The sequence below is a fragment of the Juglans microcarpa x Juglans regia genome, chromosome 5D, assembly GCF_004785595.1.
Source record: "Juglans microcarpa x Juglans regia isolate MS1-56 chromosome 5D, Jm3101_v1.0, whole genome shotgun sequence".
Lineage (NCBI taxonomy): Eukaryota > Viridiplantae > Streptophyta > Magnoliopsida > Fagales > Juglandaceae > Juglans > Juglans microcarpa x Juglans regia.
Window position 1 is genome coordinate 10,056,110 of NC_054602.1, and position 13,305 is coordinate 10,069,414.

The 13,305-nt window shown below is 34.1% G+C and overlaps 1 protein-coding gene across 1 annotated transcript; it reads left to right on the forward strand.

Moving 5' to 3' along the window:
• The first annotated feature begins 4,146 nt into the window (after positions 1-4,146).
• On the forward strand, positions 4,147-9,112 carry LOC121266113 (heavy metal-associated isoprenylated plant protein 7-like). The gene is made up of 5 exons (XM_041169841.1): positions 4,147-4,368; positions 4,555-4,705; positions 5,045-5,238; positions 6,838-6,928; positions 8,556-9,112. Exons 1-5 carry the CDS (start codon positions 4,360-4,362, stop codon positions 8,891-8,893), a joined length of 783 nt encoding a protein of 260 aa, XP_041025775.1. The 5' UTR covers positions 4,147-4,359; the 3' UTR covers positions 8,894-9,112.
• The last annotated feature ends 4,193 nt before the right edge of the window (positions 9,113-13,305 follow it).

Consider the following 13,305-nt stretch of genomic DNA (forward strand, 5'->3'; position numbering starts at 1 on the left):
AGAATCCTTAGAATGTATGTATGTATGTCGACAAATTAGATGTTAGATCACAGTCAGCTTTAATGGTCAAATTGAAATTTGCGTAGCCAGCCCCAAATAAAGCTCGGAACGGAGACTTAAATTTCATAAAATGGGTTTTATCTATTTAATTCCACCTAGATAGCATTTTCGTATGTTGAAGTCATGTGAAGCCCCCAAACCCGAACCTAGCTGCATGTGTTTCTGTACTTGTGGCAGTTTGCACAAGGTTTTGGGTCAAAGTAACTAGCACTTGGAAGGAATTAATTTATCAAAACACACATGGAGAGACAAAATGCATGTTCCATGCAGGAAAGGCAATGTAAACTAAACTGTAAGGAACAGCCTTACCCAAAAAAATTGGAAATCAAATAGAAAGAACTGCACGTATTGCAACTTCAATAGTCATCTTCCACACAAATATTTATTTGTTTTTAAGATTAAGCCTAAAATATCGAAAGCTTGTTGTAGTGCTAGAACATCTACAGAATCAAATTTCATAAGAATGGTCGTGTCTTTTTTAAGTATTTTTTCATTGGCAACTCAATGAGTAAAGATTTAAAGAAATTAGACTAATTAATCAATTTAGTTCAATTGTACCTGCGTGATATATAGAGAGGTCAGGTGGAAGCAGGCTTGTAACAGTTTCAGATAATAACGTGCTCAAATTAAGTAGGCAATAAGTCGTAGACGAACTGTGATAATAATAGTAGATCGATGACATGCCAACAAAGCAGTACTTGGACTGAGCCCAGGTAGGCTTGGGTACGGTACTGGACGGCCCACACCAACCAACCAACCAACCAAACATCCATTTTATTTTACTTCTTTTTCTACATTTTTTCCCCTTCTGGAATCTTCTCTCTCTCCATTTAGATTTATAATCAATGAAAAGTCATTTTAACAAAAAATTAACTCATACCAAATAAACAAGTTTCTTATAGTGTATATATCATCGTATAAAATATAAATAATTTCTTAGACAAATCCAACATCCTAACTCGAAAAGCAAGCAACCATGCAACAAACCGTCTGAACATGAATAATATTGAGATGGCCTAGCTGGTGTTGCATGCTGCTTGTAGTAGTCGTGTATATATATATATATATATATATCACCTTCTTAGAAGAATGATCAATGATCCCCTCCTTCGGGCAACCAATATCATAATTGAGATAATGGAATCTTCAGTTTGTGAATATATATGGCTGAACTTGCTAGCTAGCTTTCACGATATCGGCATCAGCTTTTCTTTATCTCAAAGAAAGTTCAGTGTCTTTTATTCATCTTCGTTTCTTTTTATGCAATTATACAAGCCCCCTTTATATCTTACAAAAACAGCCTCTTTTTCTGTATTCTTCCTACGTATCCTAAAAAAATTATTATCTATTCTTACATTTTATACCTATAATTTTTTTTATAGAGAGTGAAAATACTTTTTTATAAAATATAGAGTAATGAATAGTGACTGATAAGAAAAAAAATTTTTTAAAAAAATATTCACGTTTACAAGTTATGGAAGGAAATTTTCATTTATTATTCAAAAATACGAGTCTCTATGTATTAATTCAAGTAGTACTCATGATGTATATATACATGATATTTCGATCGTGATTCAAATAAAAAGTTAAAAGACAAAATAAAAACAAAACTAATATAACTGCAAATAAAAGGACTATTTTTTTTGTGCAATGTACACAAAATGAAAGGATTCTAAATGGACCCTATATTGTATTTATCAGAGTAAAAAAAAACAATTATGGCTTTAATTCTGTGTGAAAAATTATCATAATTTTTTTTTTTTTTTTTTTCCAATTGGAGGGACTGTCTTTATTAGCCATAGAAATAGTGAGTGGAAGAAATTAAAATGGATATAATATTTGGCCTTTCTTTTGTAGTGCTATTATGCCATCCAAGTTTGTTCTCTTATTTCTTGTTTGGATAGTTATAAGATAAGATAAGATAAGATGATTTTAGATTATTTCTAATCCAATTATGCAAATTGCACTTTTTTTTTTTTGCTTTTTATTTCAAATATTTTTTAAACATGTTTAAACATTTATAAAAAAAAAATCAATACACTAATAGTGACTTCTTTAATTATTTAATAAAAAATATTAAAAAATAAAATAAGATATATAATCAGTCAAATTAAGAGATAATTCAGTAGAAGCATATATATATAGAGTACTGCTAGAGCCACCTCTGGTGGCTCCTGCTGGAAGCTACCACTGGCTCTAGCATGTGTTTTTTTATGTGTTTTTTTTTCAATTATTTTTTATAGAAAATTTTTTTAATACTTTTAAATATTTAAAAAAATGAAAATAAATTTAGAATATTATTAAAAAATACTTCCTTAATCATAAAGTAAAAAAAAAATTATTAAAAAATACTTTCTTAAAATTGTTAAAAAAGTTTATATAAAAAAAAAATTAAAAAAAAAAACACAAAAATATACATACTATTGCAAGCGGTAGCTCCAGCGGGAGTTGGGAGGGAGCCGGAGGCATGGCATTTTTCATATATATATATATTATCTTTAGGGTTAGGTGGCCTTCAACTTGCCTGCGTAAAGACATCCTACAGGAAACAATTGTCACCTCTTGGCTCTTGCTTTCCCTCTCTTTTTCGTGTACCACTTTGAGACTCAACGGACGATAATGCTTATCATGACACGTGGCTTTGAAAGAGTGGGCTTAATTTCCTATCTGGGTCCCAATCCGATTCGACCTTTTATTTTTATTTTTTCCACAGATACTGATACTGATAGCATTCCCAGGCAGACCATTCGTTGGGTATCCGGCTGCTTCACCATCACTTTGGGCTTGGAATCCAAAACTGTGGGCTCCATCCTCCATAATTTTGAACTTTTACATTTGGTATTCTGACATCCACATCTTTCTTTTATAAAATAACTCCCACATTTTTATTTCTTTCACTTCTTAATATAAAAAAAATACAATGGGTTTGGGACATGTACTACATAGTACATCTTGAATTGGGAGCCCAAAAAAAAAAAAAAAAAAAGCATTTATTGTTGTTTATGATTTGATTAATCTCATTGGGCTACATAATATGTCAGAAAAAATATATTTATAATTATAAATTATAAAATTATCTCATAATCATTTAAAAATAAAATAAAATATAAAATTTATATGAAAATTTTAATTTTTTTAATAATAACCCTTAATTTTTTTAAAATAATTACTTAATATTTACATACTATAATTATATGCAAAATTACTCTTATCTTAAATATATATATATTATGCAGAAAGAGAGCACGTTACATTTGGAATGGGCAGGATTGCATCATTTGTCTTTGTTAAACACTAATCATGAAAAAGGGGTATCCTTATCAAGATCTTTTTGGACTTTTGTTCAGCTTTGCAGGTGAACACCTCAATCAGCTCCTAAAGTATGCACCTAAAGCTAAAAACCGAGCAAACTAATCTTGATTGAAATTGAAAAACTATGTAATCACCTACCTTTTGCTGCAAATTAGAATTTATAGTCATGGCATCCTAATCTCGGGGTTACATCCTTTTACAGAGAATATTCTATGAATACATGATATAAAAGTTTTAAACTAAAATGAAGAATATTATACATCAGTTATTATTCATTTCTACACTTTATATTTATAGTTTTTTTTATAAGGTACGAAGGTATTTTTTATAAAATATGTGAGTATTTTTTATAAGATGTGATGTGTAAAGTAATGAATAGTAATTAATAAAAAGAATCTTTCAAATGAAATTATTGGAGAGAGAACCAAAAAAGATGAATTAAAGGTGACTGGCCTTAATAATCCAAGTTCACTGCGTAGAAGATTCAAAAATCACTACATAACTTGAATAATTATGCAAGAACATTAGCTAATTATTAATAGTTTTTGTGATGTAAAATTGTACAAAAATCAGAACCAATATAATCATGTAAGGTAAGACCAAAGTACTCGATGTAAAGACATGGGTCAAGAGTTGCTGATAGAAATATTTGACCATTTTGTCACGTTCTTTTAATACAGAATGTATTTTGGTACAGCATACAAGTCACTTAAAAGGAAATGAGGGGCATTTTATAGTATGATGAGTCAGCAGAGAACCTTTGTCTAGCATGCATTAAACACTCCACGTCAGATGTGCAGAATCCCCATGTTCCTTAAATGTCCTTCCTCCTCCCTTCCCCACACATTTTCACATACAGAGTGAAAGACACAGAGGGTGAAGCGCTACCCAGAGAAGTCTCGACTCTCCATTGCTTGCACAACAACTCGCCTTTGCCAATATATCATCTGAAGTAGAAAACTTTGCCAAGCAATCATCATCACAGAAATGGGTGAAGTAAGTTTTTATTTTTTGTTTTTAACCGAAATTAGTTTAATATATTTTTTTTCTCCCATACTCATTAGTTATTCCGTTTACTTTGTGCTCTGTTATATGTTTTTACAACTTGGTTTTGGGTGGAGCGAGAGTTCGATTCTTAGCTCACATTTCTGACAAAATATCCCAATGCTTTATCTTGCTAAGGAAAACAAGGAACAGGGAAAGAAAGAGGAAAAGAAAGAAGAAAACGCAGAAGAGAAAAAAGAAGAAGAACCACAAGAGATTGTACTCAAGGTTGATATGCATTGCGAGGCCTGTGCTAGGAAAGTGGCAAGAGCCTTGAAAGGATTTGAAGGTCATTACTTTCTCTGTACTTGTTCTGTTCTAAGTCTCTGCTTGAATTCTCACATATCTAGTTTTAGAAATGTGCTTATATTGAAGAACGAGAGCATTGAATCTGAGGTTCATTTTTCTCAGAATAATAGCCCTATCTAGGATTTTTCTCATGAGTTTCAAGAGATATTTGAAAAACACTTCACACATGATGCATGAAACCAAAGTTTATTCACATATTATAAATCAAATACAAGAAAAAAAAAAAAAAAAAAAAAGAGAGAGCCCTGTATATTCTCAACTGAAATATAAAATAAGTACTGCAGTTTTTTTCTTAAAAAAACAAAACTGATTTCCTCAGGAGTGGAGGATGTAACCACAGATAGCAAGGCCAGCAAAGTGGTGGTGAAAGGAAAGGCAGCAGACCCCATAAAGGTGTGCGAAAGGCTACAAAAGAAAAGTGGCAGAAAGGTAGAGATAATTTCTCCTTTGCCAAAACCAGCCGAAGAAAACAAAGAAGAAAACAAAGAACCCAAGGAAGAGAAAAAAGAAGAGGTAAGAGTCCACAAATTTTACCTACTTTTTAACCACACAATCAATTACTCTTGACTAAGATTATGTTTGGTTAAGGAATGAAAAGCAAAAAGAGATGGAGAGAGAAGGTAAAGATGTTTTTAAAGCTGATCAGTGTAAAAGAAGATCCACAAACATTTGTTTTAACTATTTTTTGAATGGATAAGTGTTGCAGGGGAAACACTTTTCCCCCACTCTCTTTTTAGATTTCTCCCACATTAATCCTTATATAATTTCTTTAAGGTTTAGATAAAATGTATAAAAAAATCCCCCCCATATCAACTTTCCTATGTCCCAAACAGCATATAAGCTATAGTACTTCCTCAAATTAGGAAAGCACCATAACTTTTGCAGACAAATTTTCTCATAAATGCTTGGTTGTGATATACAGAAAACAATAAATAATCAGGTGAAAAATTTTCCGTGCTCTGAATGCCTAATGTTTAGGAGGAAATTCAAATATGAATGCTCTTAAGATCCAACAATTGGCTTGGTACCTGCCCACAAGTCTCTAACAGTACTCTTAAATTGTGACTTGCTAATAAAGCATTAAAAACTTAATTAAAACATAGACATTATTTTATATCATCAGTAATGTGTTAAAAGAATTAGATTTGGTTTTGGCAGAAAGTTAGCTCTAGTACTACTTATAACCTGAATGAACTGAATCTAGTCTTGTTTGTTTAGAATCTCCACCCGCACCCACTCTTACATGCACAGGGAAGACTGTTAGCTGCTGTTTTCATGCTGACATGAAAGTAACCAAACAAAGTCGGCAAAGAAAGTAGAGGCACATTTTACAAGGCAGAGGAGAAGTGATTGTAAGACTAGCCAGTGGTTTTGACCCCACGGCTGCCCCCACTAGGGCAAATGTCGATGTCCTGCTCTGCAACAAATGCGGTCACGGGTTCAGTCTCTAGCTAGCCCTAGTTTACGGTTTAGTACTACATGGAAAAATGAAAAACTACACTGAGGGAGTGAGAAATTTAAGGGCCATTCACATGCTTGCTGGTCCTCAGGTATAGAGCCATTTTTTAAAACATCAATGCGTTGCATGTGTTTATCTATCTAACTATCTTCAAAGCTGCTCGTTGTGCCTTTTGTTACTGTCCACTCTTCTTGGGTGCCGGGTCTGTTGGGATCTTGAGTCAGCCCACTTGCAGTGAACCCTTTAACTGAACCCAACTGCAAATAAACGTGACAGGAATCCGAGGTGGACCAACATTTTTCACTTTGTTTGTCTAACCGTAGCTACCCTAACCTACTCACCCACCTAAGTACCAAAAGAAGAAGAAAAAAGTGTATCTAGCTTGTTCCTGTAACTAAAGTTGTTAACGCATTTTGATTGAGAATTGAGTGATCAGATTCTAGATCTGCTCATTCAATTTTTTTTTTAATCAAACAGACACAGCTAGAGCTTCAAAGGATCATCTAGTTCTGATCAGCAAACAAGTATAAAGAATCTGATATCTAACAGGCATTATTTTTTAAGATGAATGCTTTATATCCGTCACTATTCATTTACACACCCGCACTAATAGTTTTAATGTATCTGATAAATAATTGTGGATCTCTTGCCAGCCTCCTGCTGTTGTAACGGTAGTTCTGAAAGTCCGAATGCATTGCGAAGCATGCGCTCAAGTTTTACAGAAGCGAATCCGAAAGATACAAGGTACGTACGTAAATTGTCATTATCGTTTGCTGATAATATGAGTTGCTACATATATATATATATATATAGTGTCACGTCTTATCATTAAAGTTGAAAATAATGGGGGGAAAACAATTGTATTAACAGAAGAGTGAATGTCATATGCATGGAATTACTACTAGTTGAGCAAAGAATCATGTCATTTGCATGGCTTAGATGCCTAATTATATGTCCAGTACAGTACGTATGCGAAAATAGAGACAGACAAAATCAATGAAAGATCAGGTTAGATGCATGGGCACAAAAATCGGGTTTATCATGTTGATCACAATAAAAATGTTTTATATAGTGCATCCATCGATCTGACCCAAAGTATATTTTGCAATTTTAGGATCTTGTAAGTAGCTAATTAGACGGCCGGGGGTTGAATTTGCTGGCCTTAAACCTACCTAAGAAGTTCATGTGTAACACGTGAATGTCAATTAAACGTGGGAAATTTGTGGTAGAAGCCCATGAAAGAGCTACTACACATGACTTCTTTTTGTCATTGTTTAGGTCGAGTGCGAAAGAGCCAAATTGTAGTTGCTAATTGGACACAAACATCCAAACGGGGAACACATGCTTATCACCTGCAAAGGTGTTCATCCCACTAATTATTCCATAATCATGATAGCCCATTAGATCCCTGACTAGACTAATTAAACAGAGTATTGGGGTCACTTTGACTACTTTTTTTGTGCGCTGAAAGAAAACTCCTTGATCAATTTATTCCAATCATGTCGGCTTAAGGGCTCGTTTGGATTAAGATAGTGTATTGTATCATCTTATTTCATCAGTATAACTTTCTCAAATTTTTACATAAAATATAATAAATAAATCAATTATTTTTTCAAATTTCAAAACAATAATAATAATAATAAAAACTAATATTCTAACGATATTTTATTTAATTTTTATCTAAAATCATATCATCTCAGCTCATTATCTAAATTAGCCTTAGCCCCGGTTTGGATCGGAAACTTACCACAACTCATCATTACAATTTTTTTAAATTCTCACACAAAATATAATAAACAATTCAACATTTTCAAATCTCAAAATAATAATGATATTAAAAAATAATATTTTAACAATATTTTATTCTATCATTCACAAATCATCTCAACTCATGTGAATCCAAACGCTAATCGATCCAAGTCTTTTTACTTTTATTTTTTGTTTTCATTGGCCATGGAATTTGTAGAATCAATGGCCACCCTTAATAGTCTTATGTACAGTAAATATTCGTGCACCTCAAATCAAATATCAGTGGTGTCATGATCATCATTTGAATAAAATTCCTGCGCGCAGCCTAGGCCTGAGACAACCCGATTTGAATGGCCGGATTTGAATATCCCAGCCGGATAATGGTACCCAAAATTCATTTATAATTATTTTATATAACTTATCTTATAATCGATATAAACATGTCACTTTATTAAAAATAAGTTTTAATTTTATAAAACTAACCACTATTCCATATAGAATTGTAAAATAATTATAAAATAGTTGTAAAAACGTCATATTGTTCATCATACTCCTTGAAGTTTTATCTTGTGGATGTAATATGAGATGTTAACTGCTGTTGGACTGTATTGCATGCGCGCAGGCGTTGAATCGGTAGAAACTGACCTAGCCAATGACCAAGTAGTAGTAAAAGGAGTTGTCGAACCAACGATGCTGGTTGACTATGTGTACAAGAGAACAAAGAAGCAAGCTTCAATAGTGAAAGATGAAGAAAAGAAAGAGGAAGAAAAGAAAGTAGAAGAAAAGAAGGAAGACAAAGAAGGAGAAAAGAAAGATGAGGAAGAAGGCAAGGGATCAGAGGACGACAAGAAGAGTGACATCAAGAAAAGTGAATATTGGCCATCCAAGTACTTCTCGGAGTATGCATACCCACCACAGATTTTCAGCGATGAAAACCCCAATGCTTGTTCGGTTATGTGAAAACCCCATGCAGTACTACTACTACTACTACTACTTGTAGTTACCCTTACCCCAGCTGTGCCCTATGCAATAGTCTTCTCTACATGCTTTGAAGGATACGATAATAAGCCTGCAGAACGGAAAATCATGCAATGGCTCTCGCCATATAAATTATGTCCCGTCTTTCAAGTATGTACCTATGTATCTGGACAGTAATCATGAGCTTCTTCTTTGGCCTAAGTTTTTGTATCAACTAATTTAGCAGAGAAAGTTGTGCCTGATATTGCATTCAAAATTACTTTTGGCAAGAAACAAAGAAAAAACTCCAACCCATGACGATTCACTATGTACGTACGTATAATGCTAAGGTTTGTTGTTGAGATGTTGAGTTAAGGTGAGATAAGTTAAGTTCTTTATGAATGGTAGTGAATTGAAATGGTGTAGTGAGTTTTGAAGAATCCACCTAATATGAGTTTAGATGTATTTATGCGAAGTTGAAAAAAGTTATAGGTTCCGCGTGTAAAGAAGTTTTGAGTTGAAAAATGTTGTGAGTCTTACGTGTAAAGAGGTTTTGAGTTGAAATGAATTTAGTGATTTAAAAATTTAGTATTTAGATGCTAGACTCAATTTAAAATTAGATCGAACTGAGCTGATCTCAGTTCACTCCAAATTCCAGACACGGCCTAAAAGTCTTTTCAACTTGTTACAGTGTAACCAATGTAAAGTATGTACAAGTAATTGGTGTATAACATTCACCACCTACTAGGAGATTCATTATAGTTATAAAAAAATGTTAGTTTTTAATAATTTTTAAAATTTATTGATGTGATAGAGTCAAGTCAACAATAAATTGAATGCATCAATAAATAAATTTGTGTATATATATATATATATATATTATGATTTTTGTTATAATGTCTGCCAAGAGTTTGAAACAGGATGAAACCCAGATGGGCTTCGACAAAATGAGCCCAAGTCAGTGATTCTAAAGACTAAAATCAATCCGAAGTTGTGGACATTTGATAGGAAAGGAGGGCATAATTTCTGTGCCAGCATAATTTCCAACGATCGATGGTGCTCATAGTACTGCAGCCACTCAAAACAAATTTGACAGAATTTGGAAGCTAGGTTTAACACGTGTGGTTGATATGGCTCAGGGAAGAATTCTGAATTCCTTTACTATTCCACAATGGGACACTCCTCAGCTATGAACCACTCATCCTAGATTCTTTTGACCCATATCACTGTTGCCAAGATCAAATGAGCACCAAAAAATAAAAAAAAATGGTCGATGTTGATGTAGGTCGATGTTGATGAGATTCCAACGCCACTCAAAGAATGCAACGTCTAAAAGAAAATGATGCTGTCATCGATCTCAAGCATTCTCGCTTTCTGCGTTCTAGCTAGCATCACTCCTGGGGCTGTTGGGAACCCATAAAATAAAACTGGAGCCTACCTACAGAATTCGATCAGTTCCATCTAGTCAGTCTATATAGATACCAATATCATTCTCTCGTATATTGCTAGTGATTTTGGGCTTTCCTTTTTGGAGTCTTTTATGCTCTCGATTGTTTCGAACACACTCCTTGAATGATCTCAACCACCCCAGTAGCGACACTTGACCAGTACGCGGACCGTGTGTGCATAGCATGCATGTCCTGTTTGAAGAATATGCAGAAATTAAGCAGAACAAAAGCGAACTGCAGCGTGCATGTGGCCGGTCTGTTGATCATGAAGGATACTTCAGATGGTCAAATTCATATATGGCTTTCCCTCACGGGTCCGGCCTGCAAGCAGTAGATCACTACGTTGGACCACAAGGTGGTTTATGGACTACACTTTTTAGCCGAAAGACGTATATAGGTTATGCTCAGACCTCAAGACGACAAAAGATCGATGAAGTAGATCGGTTAGGTCACATCCACTGCGAGCTTGGTGGGGTGGTACCACGGCTAAAAGCGATTAAAAGTAGTGAGAGAGTAAGACTTATATGCTTCATTTATATCTCATGTCATTTCTCTTTCCTATATAGTGAAGTGGCATGCATGCTTTGAAATGGAGAGCCTTCCAAGATTCCTTATCCCCTTTCAATATCAAGGAGGCCGTCCTGTAATTTAATCAAGTTGGGTTAGACTTTGTGGTTTTAAATGGGTGTGTACTTATGACTAAGGACAGTGGTAGTTATATATATATATATATATATATGTTAATTAGATATATTTACATTTACAATACTTTTAGTTTTACCATACTTTTACCTCCTATTGTTTTAAAAACAGAAATGTAAGAATATCAAATATTATAAAAATATTTGAGTGTGTCTTTAGTACTAATACTTATTAATTTTTAATGGTCTGACAACTATATTTCAAAATAAATAGCAAAAATTATGATTAGAGCATCTTAAAAAGTATTAATAGACTCAGTATTTCACCTTATAAATAACAATTGTGGGATCTTAGGAGTTATCTAATGACAGCACAACCGTCAATCTTCTCACTGGCCTATATACATAAGAAGACTGTTAGAGACACAAATGAATTTTACAAATGGATTCTACACACTAATGTGGCTCACTACCAGTGTGCCACATCTCTCTTTTTTTTTTTTTCCTAGCTCCCCCTCTCTCCATGTCTCTTACTCCCCTTTCCCTTTCTCTTTCCCTCACCAACGATGTCTACCCCCCAACCACCTCAGCCAATGGACGGCGGCCATCAGCCACGCAAGCTGCGACCACCCCGGCCACAACACAATGGACTACGACATAGTATACAAAACGTGCACGACAAGCTTACGGCATTGCCGTGAGCTCCCATGTCCCCGTCGGTGGTGCCACTTGCTTTTGCCCACCTTGAGGTGGTCCTCAACCATCATGGGGGCACTAATAGTGTATCATATCAGTGTGCGTGATTCTTTTTTTGTCTATAGTATTTTCCTATATATAATACGGCTCAATTTAAGATATCACATTCAGAGCTTAGTTGACATTTTGTTGTGTGAACAAACTTAGAACATGATGCAACTAACGTTTAAAATGATGTCTTGGTAGCTAGATCAACTGAAAAGGTGCATTTTTCCCTGCCACACATAATAATGAATTTGGACCCTTCGGTATCTTCTTTTTGAACTGCTTAATTTCCCTTTTGATTTTCAAACGAGTGCGCGCAGGTACATCGATCACACAGCCAAACGAAATAGCACGAGTCAATGAAATATTGGTGCCTCTCGGCCAAGTGGCCTGAGTCAAACATAGAAATGACTAGGAACTCATGATCATGATGATGATCTAGCAGCGTTATCATTGTTTTTGCAAGATTTGCAGAACTAAAGCAACATGTGTATGTGCTCAGTGGTTACTCATTAAAGAGCAGTATTGACGATGAAATCGATATGGTCCGTGCTAAGTTGGCCCTTTTATTTGAGTGCCATATCTATCTCCTGATCTCCTGCATGATAATGACAAAGTAATTAAGCCCTAGCCTAGAAGTCGTTCCAATGAAACATTATGCTATATATTCAAAGTTACAGGGACGTGCAGTACGTATATACGTAATATCTGTCAAGTCTCAGTACCAAACTGATCTCCCATGAGATTGCATAACTTTAACATTGTAGTATTGTACTACAGTACGCTAATACTACATTGTCGTTGAATGGCCTTATTTATCACAATGTGAATAACTCAACATTAATGGACGGTGTGAAAAATGATTTAAGTTTTGGATCATTTCGAATTTAGTACACCTTGACGTACGTTTCTGCTCAGGATTAAATTCAATCTCATGCAAAATGCTTTCAAAACGCTGCTATGTGCAGTACCCACCTCCTAGCATATATATAATGTGGACAAGTACTAAGCTTAGTGCTGCGCATAGTGCGAAACCTAACTACTTCTGTCCAATAGATTTCTGTCTCAGCATATGATGACAATCAAAAACTACTCATTAGGGTCACAGAAAATTAAGAAAGAAACCCACCATTTTCGGTCCACTAGTTTAGATTCGCTTACATATATATAAGATAGACACCAAAACAAAAATGTGATTCAATTTTGAAGTTCTTGACGGGCTCGATATTGACATTGACTTTATAATCACTCCACCATCCACAGAAAGGAATAGTTTAAAAAAGTATATATATATATATATATATATATATATTTATATATTTATGGGACCTGAATAATTTTGTTATCTCTTCACTGGCCTTTTAGTAATTATTTGGGAAATTAGGTGGTTTGACATGACTAGAGCTAAGAGAAAACTAATTATTAAAGTATTTCAGCAAGGGTTAATTAACACAAATATATATGTCCAATCACGCAACATATACATTATACATATAGTAATCATTAGCTAAAGAATAAAATATTTATTCAAAAAAAAAAAAAAAAGCTAAAGAATAAAATAGCATGCATCGATCTCATTGCTGGG

Excerpts from the sequence above, each read along its gene's own strand:
- LOC121266113 (XM_041169841.1), top strand. Across the intron at positions 4,706-5,044 it reads AGCCTTGAAAGGATTTGAAG|GAGTGGAGGATGTAACCACA; the intron begins GTCATTACTTTC and ends TGATTTCCTCAG. Across the intron at positions 5,239-6,837 it reads AGGAAGAGAAAAAAGAAGAG|CCTCCTGCTGTTGTAACGGT; the intron begins GTAAGAGTCCAC and ends ATCTCTTGCCAG.